This window comes from Schistocerca piceifrons, chromosome 3 (assembly GCF_021461385.2).
Source record: "Schistocerca piceifrons isolate TAMUIC-IGC-003096 chromosome 3, iqSchPice1.1, whole genome shotgun sequence".
In the NCBI taxonomy this organism is placed as follows: domain Eukaryota; kingdom Metazoa; phylum Arthropoda; class Insecta; order Orthoptera; family Acrididae; genus Schistocerca; species Schistocerca piceifrons.
This window is the reverse complement of record NC_060140.1, coordinates 857,149,725-857,174,750: the sequence shown is the minus strand read 5'-3', so window position 1 is coordinate 857,174,750 and position 25,026 is coordinate 857,149,725. Positions and strand designations below refer to the sequence as shown.

The window sequence follows — 25,026 nt, the reverse complement described above, 5'->3', positions numbered from 1 at the left end:
CCCAATACCATAGTTACTTTACCATGCAAACATTGGGGTTACACTCGTCTGGTGTGAGAGATTCCTGGGAGGGGCCAAGGTTCCACTGAGGGCTGAACCGCACAATAACCTTGGGTTCAGTGTGGGGCGATGGTGCAGTGAGTAGACTGCTGTAGCCTGTTGTGGGGTTGTGTACCACTGAGGGCTATAGCGGGAAGGAAGCCTCTCCGTCGTTTCTAGGTCCCCAGTTCAATACAATACAATGCAATACTACTTGTATTCAAAATATGCTTTTGTGGCATTGATAAGGTTTTGTAGTACTTGGGAGATTATTCTACAGATTTATAATCATGTGATAGGTTCCTTTTTAATATCTTCTCTTGTTTGCAGACATAACATGCAGATTATTTTACTGTCTTCTACACCAGTTGAGGATGCCTGAGTTTTTTTCATGTTTTCCTTATTAATTTCTTGATAAACAGTAATGTTACAAAGATATACATGTACAGAGCAAATGTGGAATATTTAATTTTTTAAACAAAGACCTGCATTAATCTCTAACCAGCTTCACAGTAATGATTTTGATAGCTCTGTTTTGTATTGTGGAAGTACTCTGTGCTGCAGGAGAGTTACCCAAGAAAATGATTCCATATATTAAGTGTAAACAAAAATATACATAATATTCAATTACAATTCCTGTGGATTTGTGCAATTTCTCAGGATCCTTAATGCCAAACAACCCTCTCTCATCTTTGAATCAACATATGCCACATGCATGTCTTATTTCATATTACTCTGTTTCCACAGTACCAAGAATTACGTCTCTTCACTATTAATTATGGACTAATTATTAATCATGACACTTTGATAATGGACATTTATATTTTTTGCGGTGTAAAAATTTGGTGCTACTGTTTTATTGTTATTCATAATTATGTATCCAGAATGAAATTTTCACTCTGAAGTGGAGTGTGCATTGTTATGAAACTTCCTGGCAGAGCAAAACTGTGTGACAGACCATGACTCAAACTTGGGACCTTTGCCTTTTCTAGGCAAATGCTCCACTAACTGAACTACCAAAACATGACTCAGGACACATCCTCACAGCTTACTTCCATGTTTACCTCCTGTCCTACCTTCTAACTTCACAGAAACTCTCCTACAAAACTTGCACGACTAGCTCAGTTGGTAGCACACTTGCCCATGAAAGCCAAAGGTCACAATTTTGAGTCTCAGCCTGGCACAGAGTTTTAATCTGCCAGGAAATTTCGTATCAGCATACACAAATGAAAATTTTATTCTGGAAACATCCCCCAGGCTGTGGCTAAGCTATGTCTCTGCAATATCCAACTATGGAAAATCCAAAATGGAATGTAACAATATTATGAGAAGGAAAGTTGCCACCCACCATATAGTGGAGATGTTGAGTTGCAGATAGGCACAATAAAAAGATTTTCACACTTAAAGCTTTCAGCAAATGACCCTTGTCAACAATATACACCCACCATATAGTGGAAATGCTGAGTTGCAGATAGGCACAAGAAAAAGATTTTCACACTTAAACAATAGACACACACACACACACACACACACACACACACACACACACACACACACATGGGCTGGGTGGCGGACAGGGGAGAGGTGGGGAGTGGGGGGAAGTAGCAGAAAAGGAGAGAAATAGAGAGAAATAAATAAATAAAAAATATATATAAATAAATAAAATAAAGTAAAATAAAATAAAAATAAACACTGGGTGTGGTGGTGGAATGACAGCTGTGTTGCTGGAATGAGAGCAGGGAAGGGGCTGGATAGGTGAGGACAGCAACTAACGAAGGTTGAGGCCAGATGTGTTGCAGGCACGTAGGATGTATTGCAGGGAAAGTTCCCACCTGCGCAATTCAGAAAAGCTGGTGTTGGTGGGAAGGAACCATATGGCACAGGCTGTGAAGCAGTCATCGAAATGAAGGATATTATGTTTGGTAGTGTGTTCAGGAACAGGCTGATCCACTTGTTTCTCGATCACAGTTTGTAGGTGGCCAGTCATGTGAACAGACAGCTTGTTGATTGTCATGCCTACAAAGAATGCAACACAGTTGTTGCAGCTTAGCTTGTACATCCTCCCACCACCTCCTATTCCAGTTTGGTCACTAATATCACCTATCCCATCAAAGACAGGGCTACCTGTGAAACCAGTCATGTGGTCTACAAGCTAAGCTACAACCACTGTGATGCATTCAACAAGCTGTCTGTCCACATGAAAGGCCACTGACAAACTGTGGCCAAGAAACAAGTGGACCACTTTGTTGCTGAAAATTCTGCCAAACATGATACCCTTCATTTCAATAACTGTTTCACAACCTGTGCCATAAGGATCCTTTCCACCAAAACCAGCTTTTCTGAACTGTGCAGGTGGGAACTTTCCCTGTTTTGTATCCTGCATTCTAACAACCCTCCTGGCCTCAAACTTTGTTAGTCGCTGTCATCACCCATCCAGCCCCTTCCCTGCTTCCATTCCAGCACTACACAGCTGCCATTCCATCACCACACCCGGTCTTTATTTTTTATTTATTTATTTAATTTATTCATATATTTTTTTTATTTCTCTCCTTTTCCGCTACTCCCCCCCCCCCCCCCCCCCCCTCCTCCCGCCCGCTGCCCCACCTGCAGCACTTCACTGTACACCATCCCCACCATGCTAACCCTCCCCCTCCCCGCACCAGGCTCCTCCTCCCACCCACCCACCCCCACCCCCCACCCCCACACCCACCAGTCACCACTCCCATTAAGTGCTGGTGCTGCTGCTTGCAGTGTGGTTTCAGTTGACTGAGACACCAATAATGTGTGTGAGTTGTGTTTGCACGAGTGTATGTGTGTGTGTGTGTGTGTATCTATTGTTGAAAAAGGCCATTGCCAAAAACTTTATGCGAGAAAATCTTTTTGTTGTGCCTGTCTGCGACTCAGTATCTCCGCTTTATGGTGAGTGGCAACTTTCCTCTCCATAATATTGTTACGTTCTCTGCAATATCCTTTCTTCTAGTAGTACTAATCCTGCAAGTTTTGCAGGAGAGCTTCTATGAAGCTTGGAAGGCAGGATATGAGGTATTGGCAGAAGTAAAGATGTGAGGTGGGTCACAAAGCATGCTTGGGTAGCTCAGTTTGCAGAGCAATTGCCTGCAAAAGGCAGACATCCCATAGTTTTGGTTTGCCAGAAAGTTTCATAATTGTCTAGTTTAAGTGGGTCTAGACATTGTCTTGGTTTTTGGATGTGTTTATTTGTTCTTGAAGATATTATTATTTTGTTTGTTTTGGTTATAAATGTTGTGTTATCAGCTAATAATAGCATTATAAGTGCCTCTATATTCAAAATCAGTGCATTAACATACTGAGCACGAAGACAGAGGGACAGTGAGCATCATGAAGTTGGTCATTTTGTATAATGTACCTTGTTTTACAGTTATTAACATTGCCCATAAGTGATGTTATTAATCTTGTGCCACAGTACTGTAAACTTTGTATTAAATGTCATTCAACATTACACATGGTGGGTTACACTACATTAGTATGCATAAAGGGTGAAGTGAAATTCATGCACTCGGTCTTTGCAGTGTAACTCCTCACATGGCAGCGATAAAAAAAATGTCTGCCACAAAATTTCATCTAGCGAGTACATTTGGCAGAAAAAGGACTTCAAATTGGCAATCTGGCAACACTGTAACCACACATATGGAAACTATCTCTGTCAGCACATATTACCCATGCTGTACAGTTGATGTAGTCGGTAAGGGTTTTGGGTTAGCACGCAGCAGGTCAAAGGTTCGATCCTTGGTTGGGGCACATTTTTTTTTTATTTGTTAATTCCATTCTGACATTTCATACTGTAATATACACCATTTCTTAGGTCACATATATACTAAATTTACAACATTTTGTAACGGTGAACATAACAAATACATGGTTCGACAAATAAGAGTTGGGGTTGGGTTGATTTGGGGGGAGGAGACCAAATGGCAAGGTCATTGGTCTCATCAGGATGGGGAAGGAAGTTGGATATGCTCTTTCAAAGGAATCATCCCGGCATTTGCCCAAAGCGATTTAGGGAAATCATGGAAAACCTAACTCAGGATGGCCAGGCGTGAGATTGAACCGTTGTCCTCCTGAATGCAAGTCCAATGTGCTAACTGCTGCAACATCTCACTCAGTGACAAATAAGAATAACTACAAAAATAATATGAATTTCAAGATGCTAAAGATGACAGCACAGTACAATAACACATATACTTGTCATTTATACTACATGTAATATGAGGGCTCAGATGTTGCACATTAGCAACCAGTGACAATAATAATGTCCATATTAATGACCACATGACCTTCACAACAGAAGACGTTGTCCTCAGAACAACAGGTGCTCAAATTGACCTCCCTGCATGTCCAAATGTTACGCAACCTGCCAGATCATACAGCTTTGGACCCTTTGCAGCAAAGCTACTTTCACAGTAACCAGAGCAGCATGAACACTTGCTACCAAGTCTTCCACATTTGTCGGCGGAGTAGAGTACACATACTCCTTCAAGTGACCCCACAGGAAGGAATCCAGGAGATTTAGGTCAGGTGAACACGGTGGTCATACAACTGGACCTCCACATCAGAGCCATTTCCCTGGAAATGTTCTGTCCAAATACTATCACACATTAACTCCAGATTGTGGAGGTGCACCATCATGTTGGAACCATATCCTCTACTGAACATATAGTGGAACATCTTCCAGCGCATCAGGCAGATATTTTGAGAGGAATGCATGATAGCTTCATGCTGTCAACCAGTCAGACAACATGAAGGGGCCCATCACATGTTGCCCAATATTCCAGCCCAGACGTTGACATCAAAGCAAACTCGATATCCACCGATGCAGGTGACGTGCAGGTTAACCTCTACATCTACATCTTCATTTATACTCCGCAAGTCACCCAACGGTGTGTGGTGGAGGGCACTTTACGTGCCACTGTCATTACCTCCCTTTCCTGTTCCAGTCGCATATGGTTCACGGGAAGAACGACTGTCTGAATGCCTCCATACGCGCTCGAATCTCTCTAATTTTACATTTGTGATCTCCTCGGGAGGTATAAGTAGGGGGAAGCAATATATTCGATACCTCATCCAGAAACACACCCTCTCAAAACCTGGCGAGCAAGCTACACCACAATGCAGAGCGCCTCTCTTACAGAGTCTGCCACTTGAGTTTGCTAAACATCTCCGTAACGCTATCACGGTTACCAAATAACCCTGTGATGAAACGCACCGCTCTTCTTTGGATCTTCTCTATCTCCTCCGTCAACCCGATCTGGTACGGATCCCACACTGATGAGCAATACTCAAGTATAGGTCGAACGAGTGTTTTGTAAGCCACCTCCTTTGTTGATGGACTACATTTTCTAAGGACTCTCCCAATGAATTTCAACCTGGTACCCACCTTACCAACAATTAATTTTATGTGATCATTCCACTTCAAATTGTTCCGCACGCATACTCCCAGATATTTTACAGAAGTAACTGCTACCAGTGTTTTTTCCGCTATCATATAATCATACAATAAAGGATCCTTCCTTCTATGTATTCGCAATACATTACATTTGTCTAAGTTAAGGGTCAGTTGCCACTCCCTGCACCAAGTACCTATCCGCTGCAAATCTTCCTGCATTTCGCTACAATTTTCTAATGCTGCAACTTCTCTGTATACTACAGCATCATCCGCGAAAAGCCGCATGGAACTTTCGACACTATCTACTAGGTCATTTATATATATTGTGAAAAGCAATGGTCCCATAACACTCCCCTGTGGCATGCCAGAGGTTACCTTAACGTCTGTAGACGTCTCTCTATTGATAACAACATGCTGTGTTCTGTTTGCTAAAAACTCTTCAATCCAGCCACACAGCTGGTCTGATACTCCGTAGGCTCTTACTTTGTTTATCAGGCGACAGTGCGGAACTGTATCGAACGCCTTTCGGAAGTCAAGGAAAATAGCATGTACCTGGGAGCCTATATATAATATTTTCTGGGTCTCATGAACAAATAAAGCGAGTTGGGTCTCACACGATCGCTGTTTCCAGAATCCATGTTGATTCCTACAGAGTAGATTCTGGGTTTCCAAAAACGACACGATACACGAGCAAAAAACATGTTCTAAAATTCTACAACAGATCGACATCAGAGATATAGGTCTATAGTTTTGTGCATCTGCTCGATGACCCTTCTTGAAGACTGGGACTACCTGTGCTCTTTTCCAATCATTTGGAAACTTCCGTTCCTCTAGAGACTTGCCTCACACCAATGGTGGCCATTGTGCATATTGAAGACACCCTCAAGAGTGAATGCTGCTTCATCCAATCATATTACGGTGCTCCTAAAGTCATCGTTGGTTTCCTGTTGTTGTTGGAACAATTCACAGGATTGCAATCTGCAGGATGCAGGTGTTGCATGAAAGCATAATGATTGGGGTGCAGCCCATGCTCGTGCAGCACATTACTGACCGTTCATTGCGAGACATGCAGCTGCCTTGCTATGCTACATGTACTTCGCTGAGGTTCTCGGTGTATGACCTCCAGAATAGCTTCCTCAGTAGCTGGAGTACAGCAAGTCCATGGAAGACCTCTGCCCTGTGATGGTGGAAGGAGAGAAACTGATTCCCAAAGGCGCAGCTCCAGATGACGAAACACATTTGTATCTGGGAGATGTCGATGAGAATATCTAGCAGCATATTCATGAGCGGCAACACCAGCCCAGTAATGAGATGCACCAAGGACCAGAAGCATATCCACATATTCATTATTTGTGTATGCCATACGTCTGCCACACTGGTTTAGAGGTTTACAATGAGAAAATTCGATGTGTGTACACATGGTACATTGTAGCCTGTCACAGGTGCATTATTCTGCTCAAACTAGTCCCTCTCTGATGGACAGCATGTCCAGTATAAACACACCATCAGTCCTGCGCACAGCTCCATCTGACATGCATTACCCTTCTGACAGATATTGTTCTGCATGATTCAACCTGACACTGCTAATTGTGAAATGTTCGGTTTCAAATTACACCACTTCCTTAACGGTAATAGACGTGAAGTTTCCACTATCCCATCGACAGAATAATGATAATAATAATAAATTGAGATACATACTAAACAGCATGAGGTTACCAGACTCAATGTTGAAAGGCATAATTAGTGGGATCATGGTGATAACACATACAAATAGTAACAGAGATTGGACATTATTGGCAAAGCACTTTGCTAGTGCTACTGGCAACGTAAAGCCCTACTGAAATGTAATTGATTTGAACAAGGTAAGAATCTATGGGACCATTGGAGGAGGGTACAAAGAAAACAGGTTTCAATCTAGTAGATGAAATGGTGCAAATAAATTCACACCCATGACGTGGAAAGGGCTTCTTTCAAAGCTGAACAATCTTCCTCTTCTATGATTGTAGTATGTAACTGCAAATGTTTTCTAGACGATGCACTGCAACCACTGTTGAGGATTAAGATGCCAGATACCGTACCACCTGGACTACATTTACCAAATAAAAAACATATGCCTCAAACCAGGATCGAACCATTGACCTACTGCATGCTAATCCAAAAATATATCCACTGCACCAACTGCACAGTATGAGTAACATGTGCCGACAGAGGTAGTTACCATACATGTGCTTACAGTGTTGCCAGATTGTCACTCTCTAATGTCCTTTTTCTGCTGGATGCACTCGCCAGACGAAATTTTGTAACAGACATTTTCTTATCACTGGCATGTAAGGAGTCACACTGTGAATCCTGAGTGCATGAATTTCACTTCGTCCTGTATAGGTGTATATAGGACTATTTAGATGGTATGTACATGATACCTGTAAAGGGAAACTTGATACAGCAGTTAAGATTTTGTTTCAGTCATTAACTTTATTTAAATAACTTTTACATAGAGCACTTTTACTTTAACAGACTATCACATTGGACAAGTGGCCTCTCACACGGGACACCACCATCTACGCAGTAGCACTGTTTTCTCTGGTAGCTTCCATCTGGGATGATAAAATCACGTGGATAGAGTCAGCAATAATGGTTCTCCTTATTGTCACATACATCCTCATCATGGTTTATAACAAGAAACTGAAATATTTTTTTGAAAACACATGCAGACCTACAAGATGTCAAAAACATGGTGAGTGAACAGTTATGAATTACATGGGTTTAGACTTTTTATTTAAAAATCTGTTCATATAAGAACTACAGTTGATTTCTTTCTATCCTTCCTTCTTCTTATTTATTTATTTTTCTTTTTCTTATTTTTCACAGATAAAAATAAATCACTGTTTTATTCCACATGCATGGATTCTCTTTGTTGAAATGTTAGTCATCTATACTTCTGCTCTCAACTATTAGAAAAACCAAATTTCAACCACCGAGAGCGGCTGATGAATAATTCTCTATTTGCAACCAATGTCAGTATTCAGAGCACATCTGGTGCCTTAAAGTCCTATTATGATAGCTTATATGGCAATATTTCCATGTAAGATGTTTTGTTCAAGTGCTGTTTAGTAAAGAAGAGTAATTTTTGATAACATTCTTTCAATCACACAAATAATTTTCATAGTCCTTCTCAACATAGTCACCTTTGGATGTGATGCATTTGACCTAGCATATCAGCCAGTCTGCAAAGACATGCTGGAAAGTATTTTTTTAAAGGTTCCTCGGAGCTTCCTCTGCAGCTTTCACAACTAGTCTGATGATAGAAACTGCCTCGCATGAGGGTGTTTCTTCAAGTTAGGGAATAGAAAAAAGTCACACAGGACTAAATGCAGACTATAAGAAGGTTGAGTGATGCACTTCAGATTGAATTTTGTAAGATATTCAGTAATAACATTTGCAATATGTAGCCATGCATTATTGTGGGGCATGATCTGGCCTGTTTCACAGATATGTGGCCTTTTGAACCTGATATGGACTTGCAAAGTTTTCAGGTTGTTCCTGCAGTATTGTGCAGTTCTTGATGTGTGTGCAGGTAGAACATGCTAATAAATGATTCCATGAACATCAAAAAATGAGATGACCATAATTTTCCCAATAGAAGCAAAAACTTTTTCTTTTTGGGGGTTGGTGATGAAGGAGATTTCCACACATTGCTGTTTTCCTCACAGGATGAAAATGATGTATCAAAGATTCATCAGCAGCGATTACTTTTGAAAGAAACTCCGTATCTTTCTCTAACATCAACTTCAACTGCATGCAGACCTACACATAAATGTCTTTTTGTTTGCAAATCAACTGTCTTGGAACTCACGGCACACAAACACATTTCAGAAGATATTTGTAAGGTTGCTCATCAATCCTCTTTCACAATAACAACAGTAATGTTGATGCTTTCTTCTGTAATAGCAGTAACTGGAGCATCAGGGACACCTTCTTTGAAACTGATTGTCTCCCCTCTTTAAACAATTTTGAGGCTGTGCTGTAGGGGAGAACAGACTCTCCACAGGTTCCTGAAATACTGCATAGGCCTCAGCTGAAGATCTGTTGAGACAAAATCAGAATTTCTAAGCCACATACTGTTCACTGCATGTTACCTTCACTGTTGCAGTAAGTGATATGGAACAGGTTTCACGTTCCTCGCCTCTCACAGGTGGAACCAGGTGTGCCAACAATGAAACTGATATGGAGTGTTTGTTGCTCATTAAGCTAACAGAATATCATAACATTAAATTATAGTGTAAGCAATTACGACCATGAAAAAATTATTATTATTCTTAATCGAATAACCCTTGAATAATTTATTAGTAGCTCTTAGTGGCTAAAATATGAAAGGTACTCATATAAGTTGACACTAAAGTTAAAATTAGTAATTTTTTGGCTACCTCAGGTTTCCAAACAGTGTACAGTGGAAAATAATATCATTATCTCAAAAAAGCTTAAACTTTCCACAAATAAATAGAGTTAGCTGTTTATGTAAGTATGTTTGCCTCATGCTTTTTCAGATTAGATATGATGTACTTTTCATTCCAATTGAATTCTCTGGGATGTGGAACATGTCACAAAACAAGAATATACAATAAAAATTTACAAAATAAGAATGGTTTTGCTAATTACCTTCCACAGATCCCAAATGAAATCAAAATTATGGATGTGGAATAAAACTTGTCACCAAATATTATATGTTCAATACCCTTAGGTGCATATGGTAATTCTTAGGCTATCCTAACAGCACAACATCAAATAAAAAATAAATAAATAAATAAAAAATACTTTACAGCACTTATTTACAATCATCCATTTGTGCCAAAGACATATTGTACACAATACTGACATTACATATTATTAATAACATGAGTGCCTCAATTGGTTCTTCTAAGAAATTCCCAAATAACTATCAAGAAGTGATCCCCAGAATTTAACACTGTCAGCTTCTTCTAACTGCTTCTCATTATATTTTAAGCATATACTGGCAGGAAATCTTTTACAAGTTCTGAATTGCATATACCATTTTTTTTCAAACTTTAGTGACAGAGAATTGACTGGGAACCATTTATTAATGACCATGAAAATTTCATTAGTTGACCTTCCTAAGAGTATACTTGATCTACTATAACAGAACAAACTTGGCAGCTGGTAAAGTTACTGATGAGAGGTCTCTGATATGTGCAAGAAAAAGTAAGGGCCCTGAGACAGAACCTTTGGGGACACCACCAGTTGGTTGGAATCATTAGGAGTGTTTCATTCATATAGAAGCTATAAAATTCTTACCAATAATAATGACATCTGCACTGCACTTGTGCTATGCAGTGGTACTGCAATGCCTGTTTTGAAGCTGAGTATGTGCTTACTGTTTGATGTGACGTTACCACAACCTAATACATGTGACATATGACTAAAAATTCATTGTAATCCTAAATGAAATATTGCAACAATTAAGAGAATGTTAGGGACCTGATATCTGCCTCTGTAGCTCAGTGCTCAGCATGTCTGGCTGCCATGCAGAGGACCCGGGTTCCACTCCCGGTACTGCCAGGGATGTTTCCTTGGTGGGAGGACTCAAATGGGTGCACTCAGCTTCGTGATGTCAACTGAGGAACTACTTAAATGAGACGTAGTGGCTGTGAGGTCTAGAAAGCTGCCAAAGGCCAGGAGAGAGTTGTGCTGGCCCCATGTCCCTCCATATTGCATGCAAATGAAAACCTCTGGCAGAGCATGACAAGGTGGTCAGTTGGTTGTAATTCAAACAATAAACTAATGTCTTTTACAAGAAATAAAAATTGGATGATGCTTCAAAGTAAGTCATCTTTTCATGACAAAGGAAGTAGGACATCATTCTTTGTAGTTGTTTGAGGACTAAGGAATCTGGAAGATAAAATTAAATGACATTTGTATTTAAGCACCGTTAGGTTTAGTATTATCATGACAGCAATAACTTTCTTCACTCAGCTGTCATTTAATGTCTTAATATGTCTCTATAATCTGACAAGCATAACTTTATGAACACACGGATGGCAGTAAACAAGCTGCTTGGAATGCCCCAAGTTACTCTCAGAGAAATATTTTCATCCTCACAGATCCAAAACAGAAAATGATAATGTAGCATTAGTACTCTGGAAAAGCACCCATGACAAGGACCGAGAATCAGTCTCACTTACTGAAGGTCATAATGCTAACATTGTATTAGGAACAGGAAGCTAACAAATCGTAAATGAATAGCACCAAAATCCTAAATTCAGTTGGAATATATAGAGTGCACATAGGCTAGATCCTAATGGTGACAATATACATTTTGCCATAAAGAAATTTATATTGTATAGTGAGATTTAGTAGTTTCCAAATGTGAAACAATGTGGATGAAAGTAAATGTCAAAAGTGGTTCAAACTTCGATATCAGACCTCTTTGCAGACCACATGCCTCAAAAGCTATAGTGGCAAACTGCTTCAGAGAAACCTTGCAGCAAATCAAAGGTTTGTTTCCTGATCTTGCTATTGTAATAGAGGAAGAGTTGACTTTGCCAGCTATAGAATGGGAAAGTCCCATAGTTAAATTGGTGTCAGAGATAGGGATTGACCTGAGACTGCCCAGAATGTTGTTTCTGAAAAATACTTAGTGCAGTTAGAGAATCAACTTGTGAGGACAACACCCAAGGTCTCCTACTTTCAAACAATTAACACAGATCAGGGAGTCATTAACCATTAGGTCTTAGTCTATGACTAAGGAACTTGTAACTAATGTTAATAAAGGCATGAAAATATTTTAGCTCAACAAGAGTGACACTAAAGAAATTTCAATTATCTTAGCATTCAGCATCAAATATATAGCTCCGGAGATGAATAAATCAAAATCAAAATAAAATTTTTATTATCACATTACATGACTCATACAATCAAAGACTGTGACATAGGTGACCTGTAAGTTTTAAGGCTAACATACAGACTAATAAACTATTCTAAGGGGACAATGTATATGTACTACTTTACGTGGTTGTCATGTTTTTATAAATCTGTTGTTATAATATATGTGGTGTTCCTTTTTAGAGAGATACTATATGACATCTTCCCCCCATGAACCACGGACCTCGCTGTTGGTAGGGAGGCTTGCGTGCCTCAGCGATACAGATAGCTGTACCCCTGGTGCAACCACAATGTAGGGATATCTGTTGAGAAGCCAGATAAACATGTGGTTCCTGAAGAGGGGAAGCAGCCTTTTCAGTAATTGAAGGGGTAAAAGTCTGGATGATTGACTGATCTGATCTTGTAACATTAACCAAAATGGCCTTGCTGAGCTGGTACTGCAAATGGCTGAAAGCAAGGGGAAACTACAGCCATAATTTTTCCCAAGAGCATGCAGCTTTACTGTATGGTTAAAAGATGATGACATCCTCTTGGGTAAAATATTCTGGAGGTAAAATAGTCCCCCATTCAGATTTCTGGGCGGGGACTACTCACAAGGACCCCGTTATCAGGAGAAACAAAACTGGTGTTCTATGGATCGGAGTGTGAATTGTGTTTTATTCGTCTCATGATGTACATTTGCAATCCGTTTGGTTTGCATACAGGAGACATGTCAAAAATTTATAATACAGTTACAATGATTTTTACATTAATAAATAATAGCACTACAATAAATAATAACACTATAAGGATATTTCTTGGAATGTGTAACACATTGTATCCATCTCAAATTTCCAGTTTGTCCTGCATGAATTCAACCACTGAGTAAAAACACATCAGTGTCGGTACCTCCTACAGCTTTCTTTTAAGTGAACCTAAATTCATCTGCATCAACTTGTTCCCTTTTAATTTATTACAAATTTTCATTCCCATGTACTGAGGCCCCTGGCCATACACTCTGAGGCAGTGGGTGGGGAGCATAAAATTTTCTTTGTTTCTAGTATCATATGAATGGACAATGGTTTCCCTCAAATAATTCATGTCTGGTGTAAAATATAATAATCTCATATATGTATAAGGATGACAAAGCCAATATTTTAAGTTTTATAAATAATGGTAGACTTGGTTCTTTGTGATTTGCAGTGCACATATTTCAAATGATTTTTTTCTGTCCTTTTAGTATCCGCACTATGTTCGTCGAGTTACCCCAAAAACCAATACCACACCCAATAACGGATTCAAATTAACTTGTATATGCAACTTCTCATGTGTCCATGTCAACTGCAACTGATAATATTTGTAATGCAAATGCAAAGCTGCTCAGTTTGTTTGTCAGGTATTCATGTGTGCCTGCCAGTTCAAATTTTTACTTACATTTAAACCTAAGAATTTGACTGAGTGAACTTCTTCTACGAGGGTGGTTCAGAAAGTAACCTCCGATTGGTCACAGTGCGGGTTGTGGGGGGGAGTAGCGATGCCATCTGCGCGTTCACGCACTCAACAGGTCAGTCGGCATCAAGCCGTGGTCGAGTGAACGTCGTACCTGCGTTAGTTTAGTTTTTGTGGCAGTTTGAAATGTGTGCTGCAATAGAAAACCCCACCAAATGTGAAGTGCGTGCTGTCGTAAGGTTTTTTACAGCCAAAGGATATTCTGCAGCAGCTATTCATCGTGAGCTTTGTGCCGTGTACGGACCAAGAGTTATGAGTGAAGGAGTTGTCCGTGAATGGGTACATTTATTTAAAAGTGGACGAGAAAACGTTCATGATGAAGAGACGAGTGGTAGACCATCATTGGTGACTGACGAACTCGTTCAGACAGTTGATGCAAAAGTTTGTGAAAATCGACGTTTCTCAATGTCGGAGTTGTCTACTGGTTTTCCACAGATTTCTAAGACTCTCTTGTATGAGATAGTGACAGCAAGATTGGGTTACCATAAGTTCTGTGCACGATGGGTGCCCAAAATTCTTACCGACCACCACAAAACTCAAAGAATGGCCTCTGCATTAGACTTTCTGTCACGTTATGAGGACGAAGGAGAACCATTGTTAAACAGAATCATGACCGGTGACAAAACCTGGATTAAGTACGTGAACCCTGAGACAAAAGAACAATCAAAGACGTGGGCACATTCAAATTCGCCTACCAAACCAAGAAAAGTCTCGCAAGATTTTTCTGCCAGAAAACTGATGGCAACGGTGTTTTGGGATGCCAAAGGGGTGTTGTTGGTTGAATTCATGGAACGTTGTACGACCATTAATCAAGACGTGTACTGTGAAACAATAAAAAAGTTACGACGGGCTATACAGAACAAACGCCGTGGTATGCTGACTTCCGGTATCGTTTTTTTGCACGATAACGCCAGTCCTCACTCTGCTCGCAGAACAACGGCCCTTCTTGAGTCCTTCAAGTGGGACGTTATCAACCATCCACCTTACAGCCCAGACCTGACGCCAAGTGATTATCACCTCTTCATGCATTTGAAGAAATGACTCGGGTCACAGCGGTTTGATGACGACGAAGAGCTCAAAGATGGTCACAGGCTGGCTCCAGGCACAAGCGGGTGATTTTTATGCAGAAGGAATTTCAAAGCTTGTGAAGAGACACGATAATTGCCTCAATTGCTATGTAGACTATGTAGAAAAATAGTGCAAAGATGTAGTTGTAAGATGTATATATTAAAATATTTTTATTTAACTTGGTGTATTTTTTTAAATCAACCGGAGGTTACTTTCTGAATGGCCCTCGTATATCTTAGTTATTGTGTACAATGGGGAATGTCAGGTCCCTTAATTGGGCAGGTAGGTTAGAAAATTTAAAAATGGATATGGATAGGATAAGTTAGATATAGTGGGAATTAGGAACAAGACTTTTGATCAGGTGAATACAGGGTTATAAACATAAAATCTAATAGGAGTAATGCAGAAGTAGGTTTCATAATGAATAAAAAAAATTGGAGTGTGGGTCAGCTACTATGAACAGCATAGTGAACACGTTTTTGTGGGTAAGCTACTATAAACAGCATAGTGAACACGTTATTCTAACCGAGATAGACATGAAGCCTACGCCTACCACAGTAGTACAAGTTTATATGCCAACTAGCTCTGCAGATGATGAAGGGATTGAAGAAATGTATGATGAGATAAAAGCGATCATTCAGATAGTGAGGGGAGATGAAAATTTTGTAGTCAAGAGGTACTGGAATTCGATAGCAGGAAAAGAAAGCGAAGGAAAAGTAGTAGGTGGATATGGAATGGGGGTAACAAATGAAATAGGAAGCCACTTGGTAGAATTTTGCACAGGGCAAAGCTTATCCATAGCCTGGAGACGCTGGAAGGTTTCACATAGATTATATAATGGTAAGACAGAGATTTAGGAACCAGTTTTTAAATTGTAAGACATTTCCATGGGCAGATGTAGACTCTGACCACAATTTATTGGTTATGAACTGCAGACTAAAACTGAAGAAACTACAAAAAGGTAGGAATTTAAGGAAATGGGACCTGGATAAACTCAGAGAACCAGATGTTGTAGAGAGTTTCAGAAAGAGTGTTAGGGAACAATTGACAAGAAAGGGGGAAAGAAATACAGTTCAAGAAGAATGGGTAGCTTTGAGAGATGGAAAGTGCAGGCAGGAGTGGATCAAGTAGGTAAAAAGACGAGGGTTAGTAGCAATGCTTAGCTAACATAAGAGATACTGAATTTAATTGATGAAAGGAGAAAATATAAAAATGCAGTAAATGAAGCAGGCAAAAAGGAATACAAATGTCTCAAAAATGACATCAACAGAAAGTGCAAAATGGCTAAGCAGGGATGGCTAGAGGACAAATGTAAGGATGTAGAGGCATATATCACTAGGGGTAAGATAGATAGTGCCTACAGGAAAATTAAAGGGACTTTTGGAGAAAAGAGAACCATTTGTATGAATATCAAGAACTCAGATGGGAAACCAGTTCTAAGCAAAGAAGGGAAAGCAGGAAGGTGGAAGGAGTACATAGAGCATCTATACGAGGGTGATGTACTGGAGGGCAATATTATGGAAACGGAAGAGAATGTTGATGGAGATGAAATGGGAGATATGATACTGTGTGATGAGTTTGACAGAGCACTGAAAGACCTGAGTCGATACAAGGCCCTGGGAGTAGACAACATTCCATTAGAACTACTGATAATCTTGGGAAAGCCAACCCTGACAAAACTCTACCATCTGGTGATCAAGATGTATGAGACAGGCGAAATACCCTCGGACTTCAAGAAGAATATAATAATTCCAATCCCAAAGAAAGCAGGTGTTGACATGTGTGAAAATTACTGAACTAGTAGTTTAATAAGTCATGGCTGCAAAATACTAACACAAATTCTTCACAGATGAATGAAAAAACTGGTAGAAGCCAACCTTGCGGTAGATCAGTTTGGATTCCATAGAAATGTTGGAACATGTGAGGAAATACTGACCCTAAGACTTATCTTAGAAGATAGATTACAGAAAGGCAATCCTACGTTCCTAGCATTCATAGACTTAGAGAAAGCTTTTGCAAGTGTTGACTGGAATATTCTCTGTCGAGTTCTGAAGGTGTCAGGGGTCAAATACAGGGCACAAAAGGCTATTTCCAATTTGTGCAGAAACCAGATGGGAGTTATAAGAGTCAAGGGGCATGAGAGGGATGCAGTGGTTGGGAAGGGAGTGAGATAGGGTTGTAGCCTATCCCCAATGTTATTCAATCTGTATGTTGAGCAAGCAATAAAAGAACAAAAGAAAATTTTAGAGTAGGAATTAAAGTCCATGGAGAAGAAATTAAAACTTTGAGGTTTGACGATGACATTGTAATTCTGTCAGAGACAGCAAAGGACCTGGAAGAGCAATTGAATGGAATGGACAGTGTCTTGAATGGAGGATACAAGATGAACATCAACAAAAGCAAAATGAGGATAATGCTTTGTAGTCAAATTAAATCAGGTGATGCAGAGGGAATTAGATTAGGAAATGAGACACTTACAGTGCTATTTGGGGAGCAAAATAACTGATGATGGTTGAAGTAGAGATGATATAAAATTCAGACTGGCAATATCAAGGAAAGCGTTTCTGAAGAAGAGAAATTTGTTAACATTGAGTATAGATTTAACTGTCAGGAAGTCTTTTCTGAAAGTATTTGTATGGATTGTAGCTACATATTGAAGTGAAACATGGACGATAAATAGTTTAGACAAGAAGAGAATAGAGGCTTTCGAAATGTGGTGCTACAGAAGAATGCTGAAGGGTAGATGGATAAATCGTGTAACTAATGAGGAGGTACTGAATAGAACTGGAGAGAAGAGGAATTTGTGGCCAACTTGACTAGAAGGAGGGATCAGTTGGTAGGACACGTTCTGAGGCACCAAAGGATCACCAATTTAGTGTTGGAGGGCAGTGTGGAGGGTAAAAATCATAGAGGGAGACCAAGACATGAATACACTAAACTGATTCAGAAAGATGTTGATTGCAGTAGGTACTTCGAGATGAAGAAGCTTGCACAAAGTTGCATCAAACCAGTCTCTGGACAGAAGACCACAACAACAACTATATTACATGGTCATCATTCAAGAAATCTTCTGCACTATAGTAGCATTTACTTTTAAAATATTTTTCCAGGTGTCTTTCAGTATTTTTTAGATCTGGGCCACTCTTCCCCTTATAGATTTTGTATACAAATTTCATGCTCATGCGGTGTGGAGAATTTTTGAGTCTGTGGTAAGGTAGCGTGTAACTTGCTCTACATCTAGTCTCATGATGAAGGAGCAAAAACAAATAAAATTAAAAACCATTGTTCAATATGCCATAGATCTGTATATACAGAGCAAGGTTGTGAGGTATGAGAAAGTTCTAATGCTGTTCAACAGTGACTTTAGAAAGTTACTACAAAATCAGAGAGAGTTTCATCATGATTTAAACTAAGTGAAAGCCTTACTGATAACTAAAATCCAAACCCAAAATGAGAAAACAGAGAGTAATGCAAGAAATGCTCACTGAGTTTTAAACTAATAAAATTTTGCACATTGGTCTGACCACAAATCCTAAGAAGTTTTGATCTTACACAAAATCAATAACTGGACTGAAATCTTCTATTCAGTCACCCAGTGACTATATCGGCACCAAAGCAGAAAATGACAGAGAGAATGTTGAAATACTGGATTCAGTTTTTAGCAGATACTGAAAAAGCAATTATACAGTTGAAAAATGACTAAAACTGCTTAGTGGTGTAAAGGCACATGGACTAGGTGAAGTACCTGTAATATTCCACCCAGTTATACAAACAGTCCTTCTGCCCTTCTCACAGCAGTTTGTTGAGGTTGCTGGGGTAACATATGTTACCTGTCAACTGGAATAAGAACAGATCATTTCCATTTTTAAAAAAATGTTTGTCTGTGTGACGCACATAATTATAAGCCTGCAATGTTGACATCATTCTGCTGTAGAATATCTGAACATGTCATATGTTCACTAATTATGACCTTTTTGGAGAACAAAAAACCCTTCTATTGAAATCAACATAGAGTCTTCAAACAGAGATCTTGTAGAGCTCAGCTCACTCTATTTGTCCACGATATTTGGAGTGCTGTAAACAATGGTATCCTTGTTGCCTACTTGATGCAATGTTCCTTGACACTGTGGAAGTATCTGATACAGTTTCACACTGCTGTTTAATGAATGAGATTTCTGAGTACTGGGCCAAATTTACAGCTGGATTCAGAACTTCTGAGCAGATAGAACTCAAGACATTATTCTTGCAGTATATGTTTATAAATAGTCTAGAGAATAATGTTGGAAGCTCTGTGAGGTGGCTATTCAGAGTTGATACTTTGTTTATAGGAAGGCTGCAACACCAGAACACTACTGAAATGCTGGATGAGCTGCAGAGAATCAGTAATTACTGCAGCAAATGGTAGTTGACCCAGAATGTAAACAAACATATAGCACATAAATGGATAATAAAATCCATTACTTTTCAATTAGATAATGAAACCAATCACTGTTCAATTACACTATTACCAATAAATCACCAGAAACAGTAATAACTGTGGAATACCAATGAATAACCATCAAGAGAGACCTAAGAAAAATATTGATTCAAGTAAAATTTCAAAAGAGAAAATAGTTAAAATTACAAGGATAGAGAATGCCTGGCCATTATTTACCTTCAGTACATGAAATTCCTAGTGGTATCAACAGAAATACGTAAATCAGAATATATTATGAAAAGGATATGGCTGTTATTCACCATATAGAGGAGACATTGAACTGCAGACAGACACAGTGACCAGACTGCTATACATTTTAGATTCCAACTTGGACTTTCCATAGTTTACAAAGAAGAAAATATTCATCCTAGCCTTTTAAAAATTATGTTTTCTCTCCGGGAAGGAAAGAGGGCAGGTTGAGAAGGTTAGAAAGGAGGTGAAGGGGCATGAGGCATGGGGCAGGTGACTCAGGTCTCAGGTTGAGAGGGAGCCATCCCACAACAGATTGGCTGCTTCTGGGATTGACTGAACAAGTAGACTCTTTCCAGAAGCATTAAGATGCCGGTCATGCCATATGTTATGCAACCCCGAGTTAGTCATTAAGTTCTGTATCAATGTATTTGAACAGAAAACTCTGTCCTCAGTTGTCATACTAATCAGTCTGCTGTGAGTTTAATCCCTATCAACCTGGGTTTTGAATCACCTCATCCTTCCCACCCCCAATCTTTCCTTCCTCAAGAAAGAACATATATACATATTTCAAAACCTAGGTTTAGTATTTTTTTACTGTAACTATTTCTGTCCAGAGTACCAGGAATTTCACCTAGCAAAGGCAAGTATAGGTCACCCGATGTGCATCTTTATAATGCTAACTACTTTCTCGTACACAACACTTAACAAAAACAAATAGAAACAGTGTCCCATTCACTCTGATACCTCACAAATATTCATATATTCGTCATCTGCTCATTTTCAGCTAAAAAACAATTATAAAACTTCTGAAACAGCCAATATGAGAACACCAGTGTACACATTACAAATCAGTTAAAAGATCTTTATTTGCACAGGAAATGCCAAGTATTTTGTTAATTTTAGTATGTATATATTGCAGTATTCTCCATGGAGACAACTGATGTGGGTCAAGGAATTTACCGACCGTACTTCCTGAAGATGGTCTCACTCACACCTCGAAATTCAAAACAGCCACGAGTTTCGGTCATTGAAAGACAGATGTCAGATATTACAGATGATGGACTCAAAAACCTTAATGAAGAAAGTAAGTCAACAGTTCAGTATATCAGTATATTTTAATACATTCTCACTAAATACACTGTTTGCAATGAATACATGCAGGCTTTCACTTAGCTTCATTACTGACTGAGTAATGAGTTTCTTTGGTTCACCTGTTTTTGTTATGTATACTACGGCTCTGTTAATGATGAATGTGTCTTTAATGAGATAATACAGAAAATCCTCATGCTGCAAATTAACCTCCATGTCTCAAAAGGCACTGAGTGACTGAGTACACAACACACTAGTTAATTACCACTCTCATGAATCTCAAAATTATTTATCACTTTGGTTACGTTTAAAGAACAAAATGTTAGTTTAATACAGATTAAGGTTCATGGTAGGGAGTTTTACAAAATGCCATTTCATAGGTGTTGCTCTACCTTACACTGATTTCACTCCGGTAATCATGAAACATTCTCAAGAGGAATGGTTCACGTACTGGCTTACTACACATATGGATAAGAGGAATATTTTATGTCCAAGTTCAACCTGTCATTGAAAGAAAGGTACAGTTTTATGAATCAAATAATAAAAAATTGAATACTACATTTTTCATTAGTATTCTCCTTGAATACACATGTTATATGAGGTGTAATCAAAAAGTAACAGAAATTTTTGTTTTTCTTGAAGAACCTTCATTTATTCATCACCAACATCAACTTCGTCCCCTTCAAAGTAAACTCTCTCAGACTTAATACACTTCTGCCAGTTCATTTTCCAATCCTGGAAGCACTTCTGGAACTCACTTTTTGTTATAATGTTCAGTTCCTTCAGTGATTCTGTTTTTATCACATCAATGGTGGTAAAATAATGTCCTTTCATTGTTCTCCTCAGCGTCAGGAATAGAAAGAATTTGCAGGGGGCCATGTTGGGCAAAAACAGTGGCTGAGGTAACAATGGTTTTGTTTTTTGCCAAAAAATCACAAACAAATATTGAAGTGTGAGTGGGAGCAAGGCGCATAACTTCAAGATAGTATTCCTTATTGACTACACGACCATAAGACAGGAACTGATGATCCACTATTCCATTTTAATTGAAGAAAACAGAAAGCAGAAACTTCACAAGTGATTCAACTTTTTTTTTTTACATCATAACATATACATGTTTCACCACCTGTTGTAACCTTTTTTTAGAAGTTCTGGGTCATCATTCACTTCATTCACCAATTCCTGAGCAATGGCTATGAGATGTTGCTTTTGGTCAAAATTCACGTTTTATTTATTTATTTTATTTATTTATTTATTTAGTCCTTCAAATCCTATATGTATAGACTATATACAAGGATATTGGACATGTTAGGTATTTACAAGATAAAATACAGTTTGTATTGCAGTCCTAAGGACTAGATATTGAAGTAATTTAGCAAAGATTCATAAATACAACAAACATTACAGGCAACATACAAAGTAGAATATTGATAATGCATCTTTATTTTTGTTGTTTGGCTTTTATATATTCTGTCAGACTGTAAAAGTAATGATCAATTAAATATGCCTTTACTTCAGCCTTAAAACTACAGAGTTTACCTATTGATTTAATATGTTTAGGTAGATTATTGAAAATCATTATTCCAGTATGTAGTGTGCCTTTTTGGCACAATGATGTTCTCACCTGTTTCATATGAAGGTCAGATTTTTGCCTTGTATTGTGTGCATGTATATCTTCATTTTTTAATACGATATCTGGGTGTCTATCAATATATTGTTTGATGAAAACTGATGTTTCGTAGATAAAAATGCAAGGAAGAGGAAGAACTGACAGTTTTTTGAATATGGGTCTGCATGATTTCGTATTGTTTACCCCTTCAATAATTCTTAGTGTTCTCTTTTGCATCCTTAAAGTTTAATATTTGTTGTTGTATTGCCCCAGAAGATTACGCCATATTTAATGACAGAATGCACATAGGAGTAGTATACATTTAACAGGCTGGCTTTGCTGCAACGAGTTTTTAAGATCCATATCATGTAACAGGTTTTGCTTAGTTTTCTTTGCAAATATTCAATGTGTACCTCACATTTTGTGTTGTTCTGGAGCCAGAGTCCCAGAAATTTAGTGCTGTCAACACTTTCAAGAACTCTGTCCCTAAGTTCTATTTCTATGTTTGGGTGGTGTCTTCCTTTTACATTATAGAAGTTCAGTGCTACTGTCTTTTCTTTGTTTATAATTAGCTTGTTGTAGCTGAACCACTGTTCTACACTGTTCATTGTTTGGATAGCGGAGTCTTTTAGTTTTTCTTCTGTTTTACCACTGATAAGGAAGCTTGTACCATCTGCAAATTGGAAGGTAGTTTGGCAATACTTGTTGTACATAAGACCATTGACATAGAGGAGAAACAGAATGGGTCCTAATACTGATCCTTGAGGGATGCCATATTTCACACTTTCATATCCAGAATAGTAGTAGCTGATTTTGTTATGGTCAGTATACTGCACTTCAACCACCTGTTTGCGACCACATAGGTATGTCTTGAGCCACTCATTGGATATGTTTCATGCCAAAAACATCTGAAAAAATTGCTTGGCGTGAGCCAAAGAATATGCCATCATCATTAGCAACTTCTCTGATGGTGATTTTCTAGAACCATTTTCTTTACTTCTACCACATTGTAATTGATGTACTATGGCATCCAGGGCAGTTGCCGTCCTCAACATCTTCTCGACCTAGTTTCAATTGTTTACATCGTTTGTAAACTCTTGTTTTACTCATGGTAGATTTGCCAAGAGCCACAGTCAACATTTCAAATGCAGCACTGCACTTTATTCCATTTTTCAAGCAATTTAATGCAAATTCTTTGATACATCTTTTTCAAACGTAAAAATTTGCTAAATACTTGAAAACACATATAACCTTTCTGACTGTCAACAACAAACTGAATATTCTAAACAGCTTAAAATGCCAACATACATCAATGTACCAATAAAATTAAAAAAACAAAAAAAATTGAAAATCAGATTATAAAGCCCAAGAAATCAAAAAATCCCGTTATGTTTTGACTACACCTTGTATGAGCCATCCCCATAGGCTAAAAGATAAGGTCAATCCATGCAGCCCCAAGTAAGTTTTTCAAACAGCCAACCACAGCCGTTTCTGCACATAAGAAATGCAGGAGGTCCAAAAGAATTAGACAAGGAAATTGGGAAATATGGAATCACATTCGTTGTTTCAGTATCTTCTTCAGTGCATGAAGATAATAACACAATTTTCAAAATTTAAGCTTCCTATTCGTCTAAAATAAACATTGTTTGGCAAATTAATAAATGATCTGACACTATTCAAATATCAAACCATGTAAAAATGGATGTAAAGGAATTTCAATGATTGGAGCTGTTCACATAATACAGTGTTTGAACAAATCTCTTTACTTTAATATTTTAGTGTGTACCTAATATTCAGCCACTGTTATACATTGAGTGAAAAAGTCATAAAGTACATTCTAATATCATGTTGGACCTCCTTTTGTCTAGTGTAGTGCAGCAACTCAATGAGGCACGAACTCAACAAGTCGTTGGAAGTCCTCTACAGAAATACTGCGCCATGCTGTCTCTATAACCATCCATAATTGAAAAAGTTTTGCCAGAGGAGGATTTTGTGCATGAACTGACCTTTCAATTACATCCAATAAATGTTGGATGGGATTCATTTTGGGAAATCTGAGTGGCCAAATAATTTGCTCCAATGTTCTTCAAACCGACCAAGAATAATTATGGTTGGGTGACATGGTGTATTGTCATCTATAAGAATTCAGTCTTTTTTTGGGCAAATGAAGTCTGTGAATTGCTGCAAATGGTCTCCAAGTAGCAAATCATAACTATTTCCAGCAAATGATCAGTTCGGTTGGACCAGAAGACCCAGTCAATTCCGTGTAAACACAGCCCACACAATTATGGGACCATCATCAGCTTGCACAGTGCCTTGTTGACAACTTGGGTCCATGGCTTCAAGGGGTCTGTACTACATTCAAACCCTACTGACTCAACTGACAAGACTATGGCTTTCCAATCATCTAGGGTCCAACCAATACGGTCACAAGCTCAGAAAAAGTCCTACAGAGGCACATGTATCGGTCATCTGCTGCCATAGCCCATTAACACCAACTTTCATTGCACTGTCCTAACGGATATGTTTGTCATACATCTGACATTGATTTCTGCAGTTAATTCATTCAGTACTCCTTGTGTGTTAGCATTGACAACTCTTCACAAACGCCATTGCTCTCAATCATTAAGTGAAGGTTGTTGGTCACTGTGTTGTCCATGGGTCTGAAAGTTGGTATTCTCAACTCATTCTTTACACTATGAATCTAATGATTTCCAAAATGGAATATCCCATGCATTTAACTGC

General features: G+C 38.6%; 1 protein-coding gene across 1 annotated transcript in view; it reads left to right on the top strand.

The window, feature by feature from the left end:
* LOC124789125 (sodium/potassium/calcium exchanger 4-like) overlaps nt 1–25,026 on the top strand; it is a 107,237-nt gene that overhangs the window by 31,007 nt on the left and 51,204 nt on the right. Inside the window, exons 4-5 of the mRNA XM_047256414.1 lie at nt 7,976–8,195; nt 20,503–20,667. Coding sequence (XP_047112370.1) covers nt 7,976–8,195; nt 20,503–20,667 — 385 coding nt within the window. The remainder of the gene's footprint in view (nt 1–7,975; nt 8,196–20,502; nt 20,668–25,026) is intronic.